Below are 24,086 nucleotides of genomic sequence, written 5' to 3' on the forward strand. Positions count from 1 at the left end.
TCCTGTTAATTTCACTTAGGAGCTGCTGGAGTAAATTACAATGTTAGAGAGACTACAATCTGCAGCCTGAAAAAGACATCATTGCATCAGTTCACATTCTGAAAGTTATCTTTGTAAGCAAAAGAGGCTGGAAACAATAAGAAAGCTCAAGCTCTTCAGAAGTGTTATATAGGTCTTCTCACTGGCTCATACAAACTTCCCTCACAACAGTGATGGAACTGATGATATGTCTGCTGTTTTGAGAGCAAGTTCACTATATGTTTCTAGTATTAGCAGGTTATATTAAAAAGAACATTGCCTTCCCCCTCTCCTCCAAGGCTCTGATCAATTTCTTCCTTTTTTAAGTGGAAAGGACTGGAATGCGTTACCTAGGGAGGTGGTGGAGTCTCCTTCCTTGGAGGTTTTTAAGGCCCGGCTTGACAAAGCCCTGGCTGGGATGATTTAGCTGGGAATTGGTCCTGCTTTGAGCAGGGGGTTGGACTAGATGACCTCTTGAGGTCCCTTCCAACTCTGATATTCTATGATTCTATGAAAGTACTCTAAATAGTGGAATATGTCTTTGGTGATGTCTTTAACCATACATTTGTCTTTTGCATGCACATTCGAGCACACACAGTTTACTAAAAATAACAAAAAAACCCAACAGTAAAGCCTTCCACTTTCAAAACAAATACCGATGGACTTCTGGTATATATCAAAGAACTGTAAATATTCTACAAGTGACAAATAAAATAGCTGGTTGTCATTTTTTTAAACCGTTATCAGAACTAAAAAAGCGTTACAAGATGCTAACCTTTTTCATACGTTTGTTTCTTCTCTTCTTCAGAAAGAGCATTAACCTTTTGTTTCAGTTTTTCTGCTTCCAATTTTGCTTGTTTTTCATAGTAGCTTTCATCTGGACTCATCGACAGAGTCAATCTATGTGGATTATCCTGTACAAATACATTCCCATAACAAAATATTAAGTTTAAGGACTGTTTCTTCCTCCCTTTCATCTTCAGATCCCTAGATTATTGCCATCACCAAGCAGATATATGCCGCATGCATATTATTTTGCTTGCATATCATCTGAAGCCACTTAAGGTCTCATTATTTCTTTCAGGCAAAATCCTGCCCTTTGATGAATTACTAAATAAGGGGTAGAAAAGGATGCACATAGCCACAAGAATGAGCACAAGCAGCCTTCTGTGACATTTGAGCAGCCATCATCCCTCAATGACATATTGGTCACTGGTCTAATTAAATCAATATAAAATACACCAGTGTAACTTTCTCATAGACAAGGCCAGAGACATGAATGTCCTAGAAAATACAGCTAACTAATGTGCTAGGATAGGTAGAGCAGCCTAATTAGGCCCTTTCCCCAGGCACATCCCGCTGTCAACCTAAGAGCAAGAGCTTAGAGTCCACATGAAATGGAGCTCCAAACCACAAAGAGGGTAGACATATCCTACACAGCCACCTGAAATCCAGTCTCAGAGGTGCAATGAATAACGCCAGTTCTCCTGCTTGGGAGCCCACCTGCATTGTGCAAATTTCATAATTGCTATTAAATACTTTGTTTTCTACTCTGAAGCAGAGAGCTGATATATTTACTGTGAATTTTAAATCATACAACTCAAATTGTTTCCATTTTATATAATACTGGGGAGGCTATTAAAAGGACAGTGAACATGGGAAAACTGTCAGTTTAAAATATTAGTTTAAAAAGGTCAAGATACACTTGCTTCTGAGACCCACTATCAATACTTGGCTACACTGGCGCTATACAGCACTGAAACTTGCTGCGCTCAGAGGTGTGAAAACGCCCCCCCCCACACCCTGCCCGAGCGCAGCGCTGTAAAGCGCCAGTGTAATCAGCACCTGCAGCACTGCATGCTCGCTCGCAGCGCTGCAAGCTACTCCCCTCAGTCTGTGAAGAACTTCAAAAAGATCTCACAAAACTAAGGGTATGTCTACACTACCCACCGGATCGGCAGACAGTTATCGATGCAGCGGGGATCAATTTATCGCCTCTACTCTAGACGCGATAAATCGACCCCCGAGTCCTCTCATGTCGACTCCTGTACTCCAGCACGAGAGGCACAGGCAGAGTCGACAGGGGAGTGGCAGTGGTCGACTCACCGCGGTGAAGACACTACGGTAAGTCGATCCAAGTACGTTGACTTCAGCTGAAGTTGCATAACTTAGATCGATCTCCCCACCATCACCACCCCACCCCCAGTGTAGACCAGGACTAAATGATTGGGCAACAAAATGGCAAATGAAATTTAATGTGGATAAATGTAAAGTAATGCACATTGGAAAAAATAACCCAAACTATACATACAATATGATGGGGGCTAATTTAGCTATAACTAATCAGGAAAGAAATCTTGGAGTCATCATTGATAGTTCTCTGAAGACGTCCATGCAGTGTGCAGTGGCAGTCAAAAAAGCAAACAAGATGTTAGGAATCATTAAAAAAGGGATAGAGAATAAGACAGAGAATATCTTATTGCCCTTATATAAATCCATGGTACGCCCACATCTTGAATACTGCGTACAGATGTGGTCTCCTCATCTCAAAAAAAACATATACTGGCATTAGAAAAGGTTCAGAGAAGGGCAACTAAAATGATTAGGGGTTTGGAACGGGTCCCATATGAGGAAAGATTAAAGAGGCTAGGACGTTTCCGCTTGGAAAAGAGGAGATTAAGGGGGGATATGATAGAGGTATATAAAATCATGAGTGGAGTGGAGAAAGTGAATAAGGAAAAGTTATTTACTTGTTTCCATAATATAAGAACTAGGGGCCACCAAATGAAATTAATGGGCAGCAGGTTTAAAACAAATAAAAGGAAGTTCTTCTTCACACAGCGCACAGTCAACCTGTGGAACTCCTTGCCTGAGGAGGTTGTGAAGGCTACGGCTAGAATTAGATACATTCATGCAGGTTAAATCCATTAATGGCTATTAGCCAGGATGGGTAAGGAATGGTGTCCCTAGCCTCTGTTTGTCAGAGGGTGGAGATGGATGGCAGGAGAGAGATCACTTGATCATTACCTGTCAGGTTCACTCCCTCTGGGGCACGTGGCATTGGCCACTGTCGGCAGACAAGATACTGGGCTGGATGGACCTTTGGTCTGGTCAGTATGGCCATTCTTATGTTCTTAATATGTGTGGCATCATTATATATAAAGTTATATGATTCTACTGTAAGATGTTACTAAGACATATTCCAAATCTAGGGAAGCAGCCCAAACCATTTCCTCAGAGACAAAAGGCAAACTGACATCTCAGCTAGATGTCAACACAATCAAATGGACTATCACCTCAAGCCTCATCTCTACTCATGGCATCATAAACATTTGAAAGACAATAGAAGCATCATTGAAATGGGAGAAAATCCAGCCAGACTGCTGTAAACATATGGTGAGAGGTTTCAGAGTAGCAGCTGTGTTAGTCTGTATCCGCAAAAAGAAGAACAGGAGTACTTGTGGCACCTTAGAGACTAACAAATTTATTAGAGCATAAGCTTTCGTGGGCTACATCCCACTTCTTCGGATGCATATAGAATGGAACATATATTGAGGAGATATATATATATACACACACATACAGAGAGCATGAACAGGTGGGAGTTGTCTTACCAACTTTGAGAGGCCAATTAAGTAAGAGAAAAAAAAACTTTTGAAGTGATATTCAAGCTAGCCCAGTACAGACAGTTTGATAAGAAATGTGAGAATACTTACAAGGGGAGATAGATTCAGTGTTTGTAATGGCTCAGCCATTCCCAGTCCTTATTCAATCCTAAATTGATTGTATCTAGTTTGCAAATCAATTCCATATGGTGAGAGCCTGTTTTTTACTTTTTATTTCTTTGTAACCAATTCTGACTTTTATGCCTCATTACTTGTAATCACTTAAAATCTATCTTTTTGTAGTTAATAAACTTGTTTCTTTTATCTAAACCACTGTGTGTTTGGACTGAAGTGTTTGAGAAACTTCATTTGGGATAACAAGATTTGTGCATATCATTTTCTATTAATGAAATGACAGATTTTTTTTATGAGCTTCCACTATACAGAAGGAAAGAGCTGGGCAGTACAAGATGCACATTTCTGGGGAGAAGTATGGGTCTGGGGATTTGCTAGTGTCATTCTGCAATACAATTAAGGAGTGGCTGGCTAGGAGCACTCATATAACTCAGCTGGGAATAATTTACATGCTAGAGGCTGTGTGTGAGCAAGGCCAGGAGTGACTGCTCTCACAGTGAAGTAGTGTAAAAGGCACCCCAGGACACAGCTGTTCAGCAGGCTGAATTGTACCCAGCGTAATTTCATATTTGCATTTTGCCCAGAGTTCATGTACACACTTTAGTTGGACATTTCAAAATGAAGCTACCGCCTATTTTTGCCAAAGTTTTACAGTATATATGATGAATGGACTCCATCTGTAAATGCTGACATTTAAGCTACCTACAATAATGGGTTCTATAGTTATGACAAAATCAAGAGGCCTGAAGCTAGTACTACTGTCACAGGCTCAATCAGTCTGGTACAGAAATTAGTATTAAAAGAGTATTAGTATTAATTATAATTAATTAAGTATAAATATTAGTATTAATATTTTTCTTTAGTCTCCTTACCTTAAAATACTGTTTAACTTTTTCTTGAAGAAATGTTGGGTTTTCCTTGAGGTGCTGTCTGAACTGAGTCACTTTGTCTGCAATCTTCAAAAGTTCCACAGGGTCTCCTTCATGATTCCAGCAGGAAGCTATGTACTTGATTGACAAGAAATTAGATAAACATGACATTTAACTGCACACACAGGCATTTCATGGATTGGCTTGCTTATTCCAGAACACACACATTACCAGTCTTGTTTATATATTTATAGCAGACAAGCAACATGCAGCACTTCAGTAATACTGCCATTTGATATGTACATCAAAATAAAAGCGACACTATTGTTTGTTAAAAGGGACATCGGGGTTATTTCCCTCCCTCCCCCGCCTCAAAAAAAAGTTACCTTGGCAGCTCCCAATTTTCCAAGTTTTCACCTTGAGGAGTCTTTTGTCACATTCTTCCCCCTTAGCCCAGATCTCACCCATCCCCTTACTTTTTAGAATAAACAAATATTCAGTCCAACTGGGAGGAAGGACATGGAAAAAGTAAAATTGAACCAGAACTGCCAAGAGAGATCAGATTCTACAGTCAACTACACATTTGTAGGAATTTTTCAGCCTAAAAAAACGACTGTTTTTTACATAACTCAGTTTTGCGTTTAAATGGGACCACTGTTAAAGTAGATATGATTTTATAAGAAGAAATCTGCTAAGCCTTTTTGTTTTGGAGGTTTTGTTTTCGTTGTTAGGACTTATGTGGGAGGAGTTATTAATTTTAAAATTTGTGAAACTACTACTGAAAGTTGACCAACACACTCTACAAGAACCAGAACTGAAGAGATTGATAGTTTCTGTTCAGTAGAAGAAACACATGGGGGAGGAGGGGACTTGAAATAAAGTACACTACAAAGCAAATGTTAAATAAATGAAGAAAAATTGTTCTTGAACTTCATTTATCAAAATTATGTTTTCTACAGTTCTCCATTTTCATTTTCTTAAAAAAGGATAATACTAGTAGGTGTCCTAAGCGTATAAATGACTGCTTCTTGGAGCAGCCGGTACAGGCACCAACAAGGGGAGAAGCAATTCTCGATTTAGTCCTGAGTGGAGCGCAGGATCTGGTCCAAGAGGTAACTATAACAGGACTGCTTGGAAATAGTGACCATAATATAACAACATTTAACATTCCTGTGGTGGGAAAAACACCTCAACAGCCCAACACTGTAGCATTTAATTTCAGAAAGGGGAACTATGCAAAAATGAGGAAGCTAGTTAAACAGAAATTAAAAGGTACAGTGACTAGAGTGAAATCCCAGCAACCTGCATGGACACTTTTCAAAGACACCACAATAGAGGTTCAACTTAAATGTATACCCCAAATTAAAAAACACAGTAAAAGAACTAAAAAACAGCCACCATGACTTAACAACCATGTAAAAGAAACAGTGAGAGATAAAAAGGCATCTTATAAATAGTGGAAGTCAAATCCTTGTGAGGTAAATGGAAAGGAGCATAAACACTGCCAAATTAAGTGTAAAAATCTAATACGAAAAGCCAAAAAGGAGTTTGAAGAAAAGCTAGCCAAAAACTCAAAAAGTAATAACAAAATGTTTTTTAAATACATCAGAAGCAGGGAGCCTGCTAAACAACCAGTGGGGCCCCTGGACAATCGAGATACAAAAGGAGCACTTAAAGACGATAAAGTGATCGCTGAGAAACTAAATGAATTCTTTGCTTCAGTCTTCATGGATGAGGTTGTTAGGGAGATTCCCAAACCTGAGCTGTCCTTTGTAGGTGACAAATCTGAGGAATTATCACAGATTGAAGTGTTATTAGAGGAGGTTTTGGAATTAATTGATAAACTTAACAGTAATACGTCACCGGGACCAGATGGCATTCACCCAAGAGTTCTGAAAGAACTCAAATGTGAAATTGCAAAACTATTAACTATGGTTTGTAACCTGTCCTTTAAATCAGCTTCCGTACCCAATGACTGGAAGATAGCTAATGTAACGACAATATTTAAAAAGGGCTCTAGAGATGATCCTGGCAATTACAGAATGGTAAGTCTAACGTCAGTACCAGGCAAATTAGTTGAAACAATAGTAAAGAATAAAATTCTCAGATACACAAAAGAACATAAATTGTTGAGCAAAAGTCAACATGGTTTCTGTAAATGGAAATCATGTCTTACTAATCTATTAAGAGTTCTTTGAAGGGGTCAACAAACATGTGGACAAGGGGAACCAAGTGGACATAGTGTATTTAGATTTCCAGAAAGCCTTTGACAAGGTTACTCACCAAAGGCTCTTACGTAAATTAAGTTGTCATGGGATAAGAGGGAAGATCCTTTCATGGATTGAGAACTGGTTAAAAGACAGGGAACAAAGGGTAGGAATAAATGGTAAATTTTCAGAATGGAGAGGGGTAACTAGTGGTGTTCCCCAAGGGTCAGTCCTAGGACCAATCCTACTCAACTTATTCATAAATGATTTGGAGAAAGGGGTAAACAGTGAAGTGGCAGTTTGCAGATGATACTAAACTACTCAAGATAGTGTGACAGACCCAGACCAGTGGGGTACAGGAGTCTGGTAGAGGGCAAATATACTGGTCACTGGATGAGTAGTTTTCTGTTCCCTGAGTGACCAGAGCAGGGGCTGCACTAGAGTAATCAGAAACCTGCTAGAACCAGTTAAGGCAGGCAGGCTAATTAGGACACCTGGAGTCAATTAAGAAGAAGCTGCTAGAATCAATTAAGGCTGGCTAATCAGGACACCTGGGTTTTAAAAAGGAGCTCACTTCAGTTTGTGGTGTGAGTGTGAGGAGCTGGGAGCAAGAGGTGCAAGGAGCTGAGAGTGAGAGGGTGAGGGTGTGCTGCTGGAGAACTGAGGAGCACAAGCGTTATCAGACACCAGGAGGAAGGTTCTGTGGTGAGAATAAGGAAGGTGTTTGGAGGAGGCCATGGGGAAGTAGCCCAGGGAATTGTAGCTGTCATGCAGCTGTTACAGGAGGCACTATAGACAGCTGCATTCCACAGGGCCCTGGGCTGGAACCCGGAGTAGAGGGCGGGCCCGGCTTCCCCCCAAACCTCCCAATTGACCTGGACTGTGGGTTCTTCCAGAGGGGAAGGTCTCTGGGTTGTTCCCCAACCCACATGGTGAATCTCTGCAGCAAGAAAATCTGCCAATAAGCACAGGACCCACCAAGATAGAGGAGGAACTTTGTCACAATAGTTAAGACCAAAGCATACTGTGAAGAACTTAAAAAAGATCTCACAAAACTAAGTGATTGGGCAACAAAATGTCAAATGAAATTTAATGTGGATAAATGTAAAGTAATGCACATTGGAAAAAATAACCCCAACTATACATACAATATGAAAGGGGGCTAATTTAGCTATAACTAATCAGGAAAGAGATCTTGGAGTCATAGTGGATAGTTCTCTGAAGACCTCCATGCAGTGTGCAGCGGCAGTCAAAAAAGCAAACAGGATGTTAGGAGTCATTAAAAAAGGGATAGAGACTAAGACGGAGAATATCTTATTGCCCTTATATAAATCCATGGTATACCCACATCTTGAATACTGCGTACAGATGTGGTATCCTCGTCTCAAAAAAGATATACTGGCATTAGAAAAGCTTCAGAGAAGGGGTTTGGAATGGGTCCCATATGAGGAGAGATTAAAGAGGCTAGGACTTCTCAGTTTGGAAAATAGGAGACTAAGGGGGGATATGATAGAGGTATATAAAATCATGAGTGATGTGGAGAAAGTGGATAAGGAAAAGTTATTTACTTGTTTCCATAATATAAGAACTAGGGGCCACCAAATGAAATTAATGGCAGCAGGTTTAAAACAAATAAAAGGAAGTTCTTCTTCACACAGCGCACAGTCAAACTGTGGAGTTGTGAAGGTTAGGACTGTAACAGGGTTTAAAAGAGAACTAGGTACATTCATGGAGGTTAAGTCCATTAATAGCTATTAGCCAGGCTGGGTAAGGAATTGTGTCCCTAGCCTCTGTTTGTCAGAGGATGGAGACGGATAGCAGGAGAGAGATCAATTGATCATTGCCTGTTAGGTTCACTCCCTCTGGGGCACCTGGCATTGGCCACTGTCGGCAGACAGGATGCTGGGCTGGATGGACCCTTGGTCTGACCCAGTATGGCCAGTCTTATGTTCTTATCTGTCAAAACTCTAAAAAATATTTAAGAATACCATAGGAACTTTCTGTTTCAAAGAACATTCCCATATACTCAAAGTAATTATTGCTGGGTGATGATAATCACTCCATAGTTAAGGTTGCAACTGGCTTCCATTATAAGACCAATGCGAGTTCCTCACCAAAAACTTCAAGCAAAGGAAATATCAATTGAAAAACGGGTAGGTTAGGTCTTGGCAGCGATAAATTTTTCTACAAACTTTTAATACAAACTGTTATTGTTCCAAAGAATACTTCAAGATTTGGAAGAATTTAACATTACTCACTCATTAACTTTGATCGTTCTAGCAATAATTCATTTGACAGTTTCAATGCGTCTCTACAAACGCTGTTAAAAAAAAAAAAAAAATCCTGTATGATTTCACTCTAAAATTAAGGTTTCCAAGTTCAACAAATCTAACTTTTGCTTTTTTGTCACTGTTGTAACAAGAAATTAACAAAAGAAAAGAGAGAATTCAGTTACTGTACTGAACTTCCGCTAAGATCTAGTGTTTTTAAACAATCATCCCTAGAAAACTTGAAGTTATTTCCATTTTTATTATTAATGGAAATATGGAGAGATTAATATGGGATGTTACTGCTGGAGACTTAAGCAGATTATTTTTCTTTTAAATAAAGTACGTTTCTAGAGTATTTTCTTGCAGAGATAATCCTCAAACTTCAAATTAATTGCTTGCAAGTCTTATCAATTAAAAAGAGGGTTTTTTGAAGCAGAATTTAATCAGACAAGCTGAAGTCATTTTAAAAAAATCAAACGTTTAGGTTGATCACCATAGTGAGAAATTTATAAAGCTCTTTTTGCCGGATCCTAACTTGAAAAGAACAGGGAAACATTTTAAATTAAGTTTGATTTGATTATTCTATTAAATGCATTCTCTTGCTGCTGTCCCCTCCCCAACTCTCCTGGTAACCCCACTATCCCACTCTAGAAGACCTCCTAAAATGCTCACTTCCTTTGGATCTTAGGTGGGATTTGCAGGCTGGAGAAAGCATGGAACTTGGATTACATAGCGGAGAACAGGATATAGAGAGTCCTAGCAAAGTGGGGGAGGGCACAGTGGTGAAGACAAGAAGGGTGACAGCAAAGTGAGGGATAGTGGACAAGTGGAAACAGGGTGTAGCAGAATAGGAGACAGCAGAGGAGTTGATCATTGGGAAAGGCAGAATGTGAAATTTTCCATCTCTCCTGCAGATCCTCACAGAGCCCCCCACTTTACAAAGCTTAGAAGGCTTCTCAGGGTTCTTCAGAGCCACCCACATTTTCTAGGGGGCTCATCTCTACAATTGCTTCTATGAGAAAATTTTAGGTAAACATTCAAGCCAGGGCATATTTTCATGTTTAAACTATGAATTTTAATTACAGCAGCAAAACTAAGTACAGGGGACCAAGTAATCAGTCATTATTTATATAGCGCTATGGGGTGCAAGAGGCCTTACAAATGTATAAGTCCATGCCCTGAGTTTACAAACCCAGGAGAAATCGCTACCCAAGCAAGCAATTCCAGTGGACCTAATCGTGTAAACATTAGGGGATTGAGCCCTAAATTAACCAACTAATACAGTAACTCCTCGTTAACGTTGTAGTTCTGTTCCTGAAAAATGCGACTTAAACAATTTAATACTGTACACAGCAATGATGATTGTGAAGCTTGGTTGAGGTGGTGAAGTCAGAAGGTGGAAGACGGTGGGATATTTCCCAGGGAATGCCTTACTGCTAAATGATGAACTAGCTTTTGGCTGAGCCCTCAAGGGTTAACCCATTGTTTTTAATGTAGCCTCACACTCTACAAGGCAGCACGAATGGAGGGAGGGGAGACTATGGCAGACAGAGACACACCCCCTGTGTGTGAGAGAGAGAGAGAGAGAGAGAGATGAGCATTGCCCCTTTAAGTAGGCTGACCCCACTCTAAGTACACTGCCTCGTTAAGTAGATCAGCAAGTTGAGACAGCAGCTGCTCCCAGGAAGCTCCCTCCATCCTGAGCCCTGTCGTGTTGTTCCCCGGCCAGGGAGATGGGGTAAGTGGGGTGTAGGAACGGGGGGAGAGGGACACCCTGATATCCCCTCTTCCCCCCCCCCCCACCCGCATAGCAAGCAGGAGGCTCCTGGGAGCAGCTCCAAGGTAGAGGGCAGGAGCAGCACATGGCAGTGACGGGAGGAACAGCTGAACTGCCAGCAATTGATAGCCTGCTAGACGGCTGCCGCACAGGGAACTTAGGGGAGCAGGGAGTTGGTAGGGGGGCTGTTGGTCCACCCTGGTTCCAAGCCCCCACCTGCTAGCTCCAATGGGCTGCTCTTCCTGCAAGCAGTGGGCAAAACAGGCGACGTTATAAGGGAGCATTGCACAACTTTAAACAAGCCTGTTCCCTCATTGATCAGCAACAAAACAACGTTAACCAGGATGCACATTTCTGGGGAGAAGTATGGGTCTGGGGATTTGCTAGTGTCATTAGAGTAACTCTAAGTGAAGAGTTACTCTACAAAGTCTAATGATGACAGACCTTTGTTAATATTGAGGGGAAGGAAGGGAGACAAAAAAAAGATATTTCAGTAGAAGGTCTGTATGAGAAAGGCCTTGCAAAATCTGACCCAGAATTCTAAGACACTGTTGAAAACTGACATTTTTCCTATTCAGAAAAAAGGAGCACTTACTGATGTCAGGGCAAGTCCAAAACTTGTAGACTGATGCTTCATCTGGATTTCAATTTTGTGAAGTAGAGCTTCAATCCTCTCTTCCTCAAATCCTTTTCTTTGGGAAAAGAATTTTTTTTTATATAGATGCAGGGGAGTTGTATACATACATACTACACACACACACACACAGAAGTATGCATGCACCCATTAATATGCTACTAATCATAAATAAAGACATGAAAATGAATTACAGTATTGATGAAGCATTGGTACTTAATATGTACCATATAGAATAAAACTGATATGAAGTAATATCATGGTGTGTCATTTAATGAAACAGCACTATTAACTCCTAAATATTATGGTGGGGGTACACTATAGGACAAGTATTTAAGGAAGCAGGGGGGAGAGGCAAGAAAAAAGATTGGTTCTTAAAAGTACTGAACCCTTGAAAATTGCTACTTTAGTGTAGTTTTCATACATTTAAAAAATAATTGATATTTTAAAAATATACTTCTAGAAATAGTTTTTGCTAAAAGAATACTTCAAGAATTTTAACATTACTCACTCAATAACTTCATCTATTGTTCTAGCAGTAATTTGTTTGACTGTTTCAATGTCTTTCTCAGCAATTCCCTGCAGGCCTACACTGAAGTAAGCCTCTCTCGTGCAGCCATTAAACCTAGAATAAAAAACATTTATTCCAGCGGTAGGTACTGAAACTTTTACACAGAACCACAGAAAAGTAATAACTAGTTAATGAATGCAAAAAGAAAAAGAATTTACAAGATATAGACTAAGGTGGAAAAGAAAAAACCTAACAAAAAGGCAAGGAGCCAAAATCTTCAGCTATTTATTTTTCAATTTCAGTAGGAATGTTACACTGTTTTCAAAAGTTTCAGCCATGGTTCAAACTAAAGAATGAAATACAGCTAGAGAACCAAAAGTAAATTAGGCAAGACAGAAAAATCTTGGAATTAATCTGTATTAGTGTTTTCAAATACAGAAGATTTTTCTGTATTTATATAATTTTATTTACATGGCAGATACCAAGAGGAAAACACTTTTTAAACCAACATGTACATTTTACTTATGACAGTGAGTAGAAGGTGTCTACAATTTAGTCTTCATATAGCAGTCTTTGAAAATTGAGTACAGAGATGATACTTTGGGGGTTCCATATTTATGTCACAGTGACTCAATAGATTTAGGGAAACTGAGATAAAGAAACTGTAGTCCAAGTTTTCACAAGTGACTAACTTTAGGGCTCAACTCTAGAAACCTAAGGTCCCATTTTCAGAAGTCCTGAACATCCTACAATTCCAATAGAAGCCAATGTAATAGGAGCTGTAGGGGACCGGCACTGATGAAAATCAACTCAACTGCACTTAAAATTCAGCATGGCAAAACTGAGCCACGCAAATTAGAGGCCATTTACAATTTCCCACCCCCCATGAATGACTTGTCAAAGACCATAAAGTGATCCAGAATTCAGAAGTGTCCAATTCTCCGACTTATGCTCATTTCTCTAGACTATTACTCCGGGGGGGGGGGGGGGGGGGGGGGGGATTGTGCACCACTGCACATGCTCAGAATTTATGTCCCCCGCAGATTTTTGCTTCTCTGCAGAAAAATGACTTTCTGATAGGGAAGCAAAGGGAAGCCACAAGAGCGGTCATGCAACCCTTCCCAGTAGTATGTTTCGGGGGCCCAGGGCAGCCAGCAGAGAGGCAAACACTGTGGGGCAGGAAGCTGGACGGGAAAGACCCAGCTGGTGACTCCTACCCTGCACCGGGCTCAACTGCTAGTCCCGGCTGGGCTGGGGAGGACAGGACTTCCTCTTCCCCTGCACGGCATACAGGGGCAGGTCAGACCCACCCCCAGATTTCTCACTCAGCTGCAGAAACCTCTGCAAAAATCCATCTTCCCCATCCCGTCCCACTTCCTGTGCCCATCACTCCTCAGCTGCAGGGGGAGGGATCCCTGTACAGGGAGCTGCTTCCCTCATTTGCCCCCAGACCTCCTCATATCCAGACCCTTCCGCTCTGACTCACTCCCCACACTCAGAACCCCCCCTGCACCAAGCTGACAAGCCATCCGTACCTGGATCCCCACCCCACTGAGCCCCACCCAACTGCACCTGATCCCGACCCCACTGAGCCCCACTCCCCCAGCATCTGGACACCCCTCCCCCCCCAGTGAGCTCCCACACACCCAGAACCCCCTGCCAAGCACGTCCTTCCCCCACACACCCAGACCCCCTCCTGCTGAGCCCCTACCACCTTCATCAGACCCCCCCCAACAAACCGCTGTGAATCCAGATCCCCCCCACACCCAAATCCCCCACTGAGCCGCGTGCATCCAGATTGTCCCACACAGAATCCTCTCAACCCATACCTGGATCCCCCACACTAAGCCCCTCCACATTTGGATCCTGCCTTGCTGAGCCTGCCTGCCCACACCTGGTGCACCTGGCACAGATGGGCAAGGCCCTGGGTTGTTTCTGGGGCAGGCTCGGTCCTTGCGCTATGTCAGGGTTGGGTGCAGCCTCACCGCTGAGTCCATGTCCCAGAGGGAACTGCACAGTGGCCTGCCGTCTCTGTACAGCCAGTGGCCTCTCTCCCCAATGCCATGTGGAGCCTCCTCATTTATTTGAGGAATAAAATTTGCAGAATTTTAAAATATTGTGCACAGAATGTTTAATGTTTTGGCACAGAATGCTCTCAGGAGTAGACTATGCTGCTTCTTAACGTTGCACTGATAAATACATACAAGCTAAATTGAAAGTTACCAATGAGTTTCTTACCAAGAGGTTGCACATTAACCTAGTAGATACTCAATACTGTCATTTTAATTGGAATGAAGTGTAATTATTTAAAACATTAAGTACTTAGGAAATGATCCTACCAGCAGTTATACACATGGGTATCTTTACTCATATATAGAGTCCCATTTTTCTGTTCAATATATTGCAAAACATCATCTATAGAATGTCCTAGATCTACAAGAGACTTTTGGAAATGCAAGGTAACTTAGATATTGTACTATGAAAACTTGATATTTCATTACTAAATCAATCAGAAAAAGAAAAGAAAAGCACCATAAGTAAATAAAAGCCTACCAAAGATTAATTTACTAACTGTTCCAAAGTAATCCTAAAGCACTTAAGATGTCAAGATAAAATAGTTTTGGATATTGAAAATATATACTTTGACATGCGAGAGACTGCCACAGGGTTTCAATCCACTTGCTCCAGTGTATAGAATCAAACATACATTTGAAAACAACTGTTTAAACATTGTATGCAAGTAATCGGTAACAGCAAAATAGCAACATGGATTGTGAATTATGGGCCTTATTCCGATCTCCATTACATCAATGTAAGTCAGGAATAAAACTATTTATGTATCTTGCAAGGTCATAATTTACACTTGAAGATACTTCACTGATCCACTATGGAAAAGAGTAAAATACACCAGAAGATTCTTGTATAAAAATAGCATGAAAATTATAATAAGAGTTAGCTTTCTCCCCACCTTCGATGTATTTTTCAAAAAAGGAAGTAATTTTATAACAAGAGCAGTATTAATGTTACAGAAGTTACAGTCATTAAAAGGTGAAGCAAAGTAAATTGTGACACTTACCCAACATCAGGAGAAAAGTCTGTACCAAGATTGGCCTCAAGTAAGGCTTTGTAGAAGGGAGAATTAGGTCCACCAACCAACAGGGAAGACAACAGGTTAAGCGTGAAAGTTTCAAAAGTATCTGTAATGCTAAGGGAAAAAAGTAAGTTTTAAAAAAAAAAAATCAGTGTTACAGCATGGTGCTCTTTAAAATGGCATTGTGGGGTACTATGTATTATATTTAAGTTATTGTTGGTATCAAACTAGAGGGGGAGGGTTGGGAAGTGGGGGGGGGGGAAGGAAGAGGTTTTTGTTTTGTTTTTTTAAGTCACTGACAGTTGTGTATGCGCAGCTTGGGCTCCTAGAGTCAAACTGGGTTCTTTCCACTTGCTACATCATTGCCAGTCATAAAGGTTATACTGGTTTAAATAGGCGCTGAGGTACACCTGGGCAACCCCATTACATTTAATAAGTTTGCATAGATGTAACCAATTAGAATACAGTGAACCATTGAAACACTGGTCCACAGAATACATGGTATTGGTTCTTTATTTCCACGCAGGGCCACCCAGTCATGATGGGATGTGAGGTGACCCATACTATGAAACAAATTTGAGAATCCTTACAGTAAACAATTCTGCTGATTATGCTCATGGTGAAATAAACTCTTAGTAAGATCCTCATTTAAAGGAATAAGCATGATTCTTCTGTTGTAATTTCATTTTCAATACACTTACTCTGTCAACAGGAAGCTGACACTGATAGTTGTCTGCTTTGTAGGGTCTGCAGCAAATGAATCTGAGCCACATTTCACATGATGCTCTCTCTGTCAAGTATAATAAATAAGTAACTAGAGGCAGTAAAATTATTTAAAACATTAAACTCCAACAGAAGTTAATAATAAAGGATAATTTGTCTTTCAATAGCGTCTTCCTTCCACAAATTTTAATGCACTTTACACATGTTAATGAGTTAACTTGTAAATTCATGAATACATCATCCTTGCTTGTTATCATCCACGAGAGGTAGGTAGTATCTCCATTACAAGTGGGAAATTGAGAAAGAAAGGGACAAACAAATCCTGCCCTAACTTCCATCCCATTTAACTCTGGGTGCAAATTAAAGCAGGAGTTCTCCTAACTCCCAACACTCTGTGTCAATTGCTAGATGGATAATTCTCTAATAAGTGAATATAATGTGGCAGTCTTCAAACACTGAGGGATCATTGAGACCCTAAACATAACAGTATACAGAACCTAGAAGTCAATCATTTAAATTTATCATAAGGCCCAAAGACAGTTAACACTTTTATAACCAAACAAAATGTCTGAGTGTTTTATAAAAACAAACAACAGTAAGTTGAATAGCATTGCAGACCAGAATCAATATTTAAAGTACTGCAATACAAAGGCTGTTTGTATATTTATCTTTACTTACAGGCTTATCCCAGAGTTGCTGTACTGGGATGGCAGTATTTGGTTCAATTCTATGAAACTTAGTCAGCGCTTCTTCATGAATTTGTTTCAAATGCTGCTCCAATGGAAAGTTACCGTAAGTGAAGAACCTGCATTTTAAAATGTAAGATTAGGATTTCATTTTTTAGTCTGCATGCATAATACAGTAGCAATGAAGTCTGAATTTCATGCATCTTCTAGTGAGTTAGTTATACGCAGAAATGAATGCGTCTTCATGGCCCAAAAACCTGTCAAAAATGCCACCAAAAATTCTGCTGCAGAAATAAAACTAACACACACTAATCAGAAAGTTATTCAGAGCTGAAGAGCCCATGCCATTTTCCAGTCAGTTTCATGCATTCAAGTCAAGAGCACTAGAAGCTAGCAGCTAGTTTGTAGGACAATCATATAGTACTCTTGAGGGGAAATAGTTGTGTGTCCAAACAACCTAATCCCAACAGCCAAATTCCCAAAACACTATTTTTCTAGAAGAGAAACAAGGTTATATTGCGAGCAGCTAAATAGATAAGATCTCACAATCCTTGCCTCAATGAGGTTACAAATTTTGACCTGATCCTTCAATTGGCTCCACCGAGGCAGACCCTTGCAAGAAGCATCATTGATTTACAGGGGCTCTACACAAGCTCTAGGAGCTGCCTATGAAGAGCATATTGGATTATCAAGATCAATATTCAGACATGTTAGAAATAGCAGGTTGAGAAGAAAAACAAAACAGCGGGATGTGAGCTGGGAGGTCAGCATCGCAATAGCTGAATTAATTTCTCATGAAATCTGCTGGATTGACAGCCCTCTAAACTGAATTTCTATTTATGCACAGAATTGGTTCAGAAAAGGCAGAAGCAATACAAGTTTCCCCACTAATACCCCTCAATTCTATCTGAAGGAATCACCTTTAAGTCTCCATGTCAAGTCAATTATTAGCTTCTATGCAGGCCTTGTCAAATATACCAACAGAGTTAATGGCTGAGCATTGTCAACACCTACCAGTAGGAATCTGATATCATTACCTCATGTCACACCAGCCACTGAAGAGCCATCAGATTATAACATCTTTCTGTGACTTCCAATATGGGCTTGATTTGAATGAGTGACAAAAATTTTACAAAATACATACCCATTTATCCATTCTTGGGGCTATAAAATTTTGCCCCATGCCTTACATAGTAAACATTAATATAAAGTAAATACCTGCATTATTGTGAGAGACACAAGTAAACACATACATGGCTAACCCAGTATATCACCTAAGAAGTTAGTAACAACAATTTAAAGTACCTAGCATTGCTTGGATGATAATGAGTGGCATGGAACTGTTTAAGCTGTTCCCATGTAAGGTCAGGAATACTTAATGGGTCTCCACCAGATATTACAGCATAAGTGTGATCAGGAAGGAGTTTATTCTGTAGATGTTGTGAGAATAACCTCTCATTGTCTGTCTTAAAGGGGAAAAAAAATACATTTTAGCAAGCCATCAGAAGAAATTTTAAGATTAAAAATATTTATCAGTAAGACCTGATCTTATAGGCCTTACTCATAAAAGTAATTCTTACACAAGCATGTAGTCCACCAGTTCCACTGACTTTAATACAACAATTTTTATTAAAGTTGTCATCACTGTTTAATCAGATGACTAATGGCCGATTGCTGCAACATTATAATTCCAACCTTTGCTCAAAAGATAGGAGAACAGCAAGATCCACTATTTAAATACTACATTTATATAAATAATAAGGTTTTCAACAGACTATTCTTCAAAATAGATCCTATTCTATCTATCTTCAATATTACTATTGAGTGTACGAGGTTAATACTGGGGATAGTGGAGCTATTCAAACTCAATGAAACTATGAAATTGTTAATCTGCAATTTAAACTACTTCAAATATTCACAATGCACCTTTATCAATAGCATTGATAATAAAAGCCAGAACTTACAAATGCCCCTTTCATTTCATTAAAAACAATTCCTTTGAAGACTAGTGGTGTCTGAGGATCAGTCGGATTCTCGTGTTCTAACCTCCAACCTTCTTGCCTGTAAAAGTTTTAAAATTATAAGCAAGTCTTTGATTTTTAATGTTTATACACCCAACTGTACAAGTCTTACCAGAAATCTAGTTGTCGCAAACATGGGAAAAAAGCAGCATCCAAATACACGGACAGGAGATTCTGAAAATCCTTTGGATTTTGTGTTGAAAATGGGTAGAGTGTGTAATCACTGGCTGTATACAAACAAAGTCAAATATTAATGACCAAAGTATTTTAGGAAGTTTGCAGTGCATTTCACTTCCTATTTTCATTTTAAGTTCTATTGTCCAAGTAATTAACTGGAACAGAGTAGAACCTCGCTAATTTACGCACCCAATAATGTCTATAGAATGTGATGTTTTCTCTCCACTCCTCAGCAAACATCTGATACTGTAGTAAGAAACTCATCGCTAAGATGGCTGTTTTGTAAAAGTGATGCTAACAGAACATTTACTTATATTACTATGAAGTGTCAAATAGTATATGAAAACTAACCTATACTTGTCAAATGAACAAAATACATTTGTGAATCAGCACCGTCTTGCTTGTTTGCTTGCTAGTTTATAAAATTCAATATTTTGCAATGGATCTCCCAGTCAATGTAATTAGAGAGGCTCAACAATACTTATAAATAATTATAGCAAAACAAATAAAAATAAACATGGAATTTAGGAAGTAAGTCATAATCATAAAGTAAAAGATAATTAACAATATTATATATGCCAGGGGTTCTCAAACTTCATTGCACCGTGACCCCCTTCTGACAACAAAAATTACTACACAACAACAGGAGGAGGGAGTGAAGCCTGAGCCTGCCTAAGCCCCGCCGCCCCAAGTGGGACAGGAAAGGGGGAAGAAAGCCAAACCCTTAGCCCCACTGCCCTGGGCAGAGGGGGTGAGGTGGGTGCAAAGGCAAAGCCCTTGGGCTTTGGCTTCAGCCCCAGGTGGTGGGACTCGGGCTTCAGGCCCAGCAAGTCTAAACTAGCCCTGGCAAACCCATTAAAACAGAGTCGCGACCCACTTTGGGTTCCCAACCCACAGATTGAGAACTGCTGAATTATATGCTTTTAGTTATCTTGAACTCACCTGTAAATGCATTCATGAAAGTGGACAGTGATCTGTTTAACATTTTAAAGAAAGGATCTCTGCAAGGATACTTCTGAGAACCACAAAGCACAGTGTGTTCAAGGATATGTGGAACACCAGTACTGTCCAACGGGGTCGTACGAAATTGTACACTATAAAAGAATGCAACACAATGGTTTGTGACCAAAAGACAGCACATCTATTATTTGTTTTGTAGTTTAGCCTCATGTGAAAGGCAGCATGGTTTAGTAACTAAACTAATCTTCCAATACTGGTGCAGCTGGGAGGCAGGAATATCATTTCTTTCAAGGGGGGAAACTACCAAGCTCACAATTAGAGGACTTTTGGGGGCTTGCCAGGAGAACGTATACCTTTTGGTTGAGATATGGTGTTTTTCCAGTGCATGATATGCGGTTCAGCAGACAAACTAAGTAACTAAGGTTGTCGATAAAACAGCTACAGTAGCTAACACCAATATTGTAAATGTACATCCCCTTTTGACAGTGACTATAGCAATATTTGTTACTAACCTTACCGGTAAGTTGTGTGAATTAAGCCTTGACTACATATGAAAGTTGTACCACTTTAAGTTAAAAACAACCCCCTTGTGTAGAAAGTCTTAAATCCATTTAAGAGGGTCTTACACCAATTTAGTTTATAAAGATAAGCAATCAACGTAAGAGAAATTGATAACGCATTCTGAAATGGATTTGATAGTATGAATTTTTCCTTACTGAAAAAATAAACTCATTTCACTAATTGAAAGACAGAAGAGAAATTAAGTTTTACAACAGTTTTGGTAAAATAGGATTTTTTTTTAAGTCTTGCAACTATGAGCTCCTTAAATGGAAAGTATTAGTAATGTTCAAGTATTATGAAGCTGTATTAGTGTTTGCAGGTCTCAGGTTGATCTTCATATGGAAGGTGCTTTATAAATATTAATATTAAAATGAAAACCTGAATAAATTATTGGAGTCCTCACGTGCCACATGTAAATATTTGGCTCCTGTGTTCTCATGACTAAGCTTCACTGCAGTTAGGAATAGCTCAGGAACAGCTGTTACCTAAATTGGAAGAAAACCTCCATGTTAGTATTTAGATAAATTCTATGTAAAATAATTTGTGAACACTATGAAAAGAACCCACTAGCCTCTGCTGCATATCAAAGCCAATTAGAACTAAATTAGAAGAAATTAAGGTTACAATGGAAAGCAAAACCAAAGAATTTCATAGGGAAGATTACACCACCATATAATTCAATATTATATTAAAGTCAGGCACATTCAAAGGATTAACTGTCATCCCACTATGTTTTACATGCGAGTATGCTTTACCTTCCTTGTCTTTGTTGTTTTATGTTGCAACCCTTTGATATAGTACCAAAAAAGTCACCATTATTTTTAAGAAACAAAGTATTAAGGAGTAATTTTTAAATATTTTTGGTCTATGTAAAAATGCCTAGGATTTTATTGTGTTCCCATTTGCTCAAAAGTGCACTGTTATGTACACTGTCACTGACAGATACTTCCACGTGCTATAAATGATTTTCCAAGACCATTTGGTACTTATGTACCTCCATGTTTCAGAGAGCCAGATCAAGCACTTATGCCCCCTTCCTGCAGCTGGCCCTCACACCCAAATGGAGTCTGATTAATTTCAATGGAACTCAAGAAGCCACTAAATTGCATCAATTTCAGGATCAGAGCCTTAGGTTGTAAATAAAACTTAGCTGGTGAATAAAACATAAGTGGTGCGAGTCTATTTTTAGCAGATAGTTTTCATAGCATGTTGAATTAGAGGTGAATAAATACAAGAAAAATAAATTAAATAACACAATTACCTGAAGGGCAGAAATTATAGTTGTATCTGCAATAGAAACCAACAATACTTGTCTGGTATAGGAAACAATCTTTGAACAATTTGGCCACTTGTATAAATTATAAGGAGCATGAGATTGAGAAGATAGAAACCAGCTACTTAGTGCAGTGCCCTATTACTCGTTTTAGCACAGATTACTGATTTTGGCCAACTTACTTCCAACTCTGTGTGCTAAAGTTTTCCCCTCTGTAATATGGGGATGATACTGACTTCCTTTAAAAGGATATCCGATGAAAAGAGCTATATAAATATTGCTAGTTCCACTACAATAAATAGGCCTCCCCGACCTAAGAAGAGTTCATATTTTGTAAAAAGAACAGGAGTACTTGTGGCACCTTAGAGACTAACAAATTTATTAGAACATAAGCTTTCGTGGACTACAGCCCACTTCTTCGGATGCATACGAAGAAGTGGGCTGTAGTCCACGAAAGCTTATGCTCTAATAAACTTGTTATTCTCTAAGGTGCCACGAGTACTCCTGTTCATCTTACACTAAGTTCTTTTGTCCAGTTATAAAGTGCTCACAGTGCGAGATGGAGAAAAAGACAATATTGTACCTGGTTTACAGTGAACCCATGGATTCGTTCTCCTATCTTGTATTGTAGTGCTTTTTCATTTGCAGACCCACTCTTCCACCTCCATGACTTTTGATTCAAAGTCCTGAAATAAAATTTTCTTTTTGAAAAAAGATGCAACTGCACAAGCAGGTTTCTCTTTACCCCATCCCCTTTCTGTGCTTAATTTTGGGGGTGGAGAAAAGGGTGTATTATTATGAATATTGCATCCTATAGACCAGTGATTCTCAACCTATTTTCCACTCTGGGCCGCATGTGTGTTATGTGGGCTGCATGCAATGCTACCTGCATGGCCCCGACGATGTCACCTGGGCCACAACTGGGTGCTGACTGCATCGCAAGCAGCCTATGAGCCACAGGTTAAGAACCACTGCTATAGACAAATGCTAAGTTCCTACCTAGAAGAGTTTACAAGATAAAGTTATTGCAAGATTGGAGCTTCATATGAACAACCCCTCCTTCCCCCGTGCACACAAAATTTCACTGACTTCAATGGGCATCTGCCTATATTGAGCTCATTTCAGGATCGGGGCCTAAAACAAGAGGCAAACATTGGTTAGGGTGGGTGTCAACTTTAGGGTCTTGTCTGTATTGGGAAAATTACAAAACAAAACCAACAACATTCCCACCAGTTCAGCAAAGCCCTAGTGCAATTACTACTCCAGAGGCCAGACCTATTTTTACCTCTGTGTTAGTTATGTCTGTTTTTCTTGCTGAACTGGTAGGAATTTTCGTGGATGTTTTTCCAGTGTAGATATGGCCCAGAATTATGCAATATTTTAAGGGAGCAACGTGAGCATTGGGGAGAGCAATCAGCATCATTGGGTTATGTCACATTGATCAGAGTTATAGGAGGTAGAAGACTTCAAGTGAAGTAACAGTTTTGCTGGGGTAATATCAGGAAATTGAACAAGTTCTGGATAATAGGATGGGGTAGGTTGTGTGTCAGGGCAATATTAGAAATGTAGCTGGGAAGGACAGTTAGAAGGAGGGACCACAGAGTGATTAAGATCTATGGAGTGTGAAGGAGAGGTTTCTATGAGGCAGTGTCAGATGGATTATGACCTGACTAGGGGAGATGTTTCTGTAGCAGATTAACAGAGGGGGTGAAATTGTGCATGTTGGTAGGTATAAGGACCATGTGTGTAAACGGCAGGCACGATGGAGTGTTATCAGAAGTAGGGACTGTGAGGGGGTCATATTAGAGAAGGTCAGGATGATATGTTAGGGTGTATATGGACAAGGGGAATGTAGAATTTATAGGGGATAACAGGAAGTTTGGTACTGTAAGCACACAAACTGGGGGGGAAGGGCAATATACAGAAGGGTTACAGGGAGACAAATGCTGTGGGGAGGATACATGGGGTGTGGGGGAATGCTTAGGGAGACGAATGCTGTGTGGGGGAGGATACAGGGGGTGTGGGGTCTCAGGGTGGGGGGGAGGTCTGGGGAGACGAATGCTGTGGGGAGAATACAGGGGGTGGGGGAAGGGGGAGGTCTAGGGAAATGAATGATGTGGGGGAGGACACGGGGTGGGGGACTGGGAGGATGTGTAGGGAGACGAATGCTGTGGGGTGTGGGGGAGAACACAGGGGATGGGGGGTTTGGGGAAAGGGGGGATGTCTAGGGAGACGAATGGTGGGGGGGCTGGGGGGTTTCTGGGAGGAAGATGCTGGGGGCGGGCGATGAGCCGGTGGATGGGGTGATCGGGCCCAGGACCGCCGCCCCCCGCCGTACAGCGCCCCCCGCTCGGCCCCTCCTCACCGGCTGAGGCTCAGCAGCCGCCGCGCCGCCAGGTATCGGCCCCACATGGCTCAGCCCGTCCCCCGGCGCAGGATCCCGACTGAAGCGCCAGGCCGGGCCGCGTCAGAGCCTGTCGCTGCCTGCGGCCTCCGGCGGGGGCGGGGCGGGTCCGAGACTGCCCTGCGCCGGGCCCTCATTGGCGCGGCTGCGCCGGGCCGCCCATG

At 40.6% G+C, this 24,086-nt stretch overlaps 1 protein-coding gene across 3 annotated transcripts in view; it reads right to left on the reverse strand.

Moving 5' to 3' along the window:
* PITRM1 (pitrilysin metallopeptidase 1) overlaps window positions 1–24,066 on the reverse strand; it is a 46,415-nt gene extending 22,349 nt beyond the window's left edge. The window contains exons 1-15 of one of the 3 annotated variants that reach the window (XM_065582838.1): window positions 23,884–24,065; window positions 22,102–22,204; window positions 21,507–21,532; window positions 20,624–20,730; window positions 19,667–19,818; window positions 18,660–18,774; window positions 18,491–18,587; window positions 17,832–17,992; window positions 16,519–16,645; window positions 15,819–15,907; window positions 15,103–15,231; window positions 12,027–12,140; window positions 11,477–11,573; window positions 4,631–4,765; window positions 794–932 (exon numbers count right to left, since the gene is read on the reverse strand). In XM_065582838.1, the coding sequence (XP_065438910.1) occupies window positions 794–932; window positions 4,631–4,765; window positions 11,477–11,573; window positions 12,027–12,140; window positions 15,103–15,231; window positions 15,819–15,907; window positions 16,519–16,645; window positions 17,832–17,992; window positions 18,491–18,587; window positions 18,660–18,774; window positions 19,667–19,709 (1,246 nt within the window). In that variant the 5' untranslated portion in view covers window positions 19,710–19,818; window positions 20,624–20,730; window positions 21,507–21,532; window positions 22,102–22,204; window positions 23,884–24,065. Of the gene's footprint in view, window positions 1–793; window positions 933–4,630; window positions 4,766–11,476; window positions 11,574–12,026; window positions 12,141–15,102; window positions 15,232–15,818; window positions 15,908–16,518; window positions 16,646–17,831; window positions 17,993–18,490; window positions 18,588–18,659; window positions 18,775–19,666; window positions 19,819–20,623; window positions 20,748–21,506; window positions 21,533–22,091; window positions 22,205–23,883 lie in introns of all 3 variants that reach the window. The other 2 variants (XM_005291023.4, XM_065582839.1) reach the window with 2 other exon arrangements.
* Between the last annotated feature and the right edge of the window lie 20 nt (window positions 24,067–24,086).

The sequence above is a fragment of the Chrysemys picta genome, chromosome 2 (genome assembly GCF_011386835.1).
Source record: "Chrysemys picta bellii isolate R12L10 chromosome 2, ASM1138683v2, whole genome shotgun sequence".
NCBI classification, from domain to species: domain Eukaryota; kingdom Metazoa; phylum Chordata; order Testudines; family Emydidae; genus Chrysemys; species Chrysemys picta.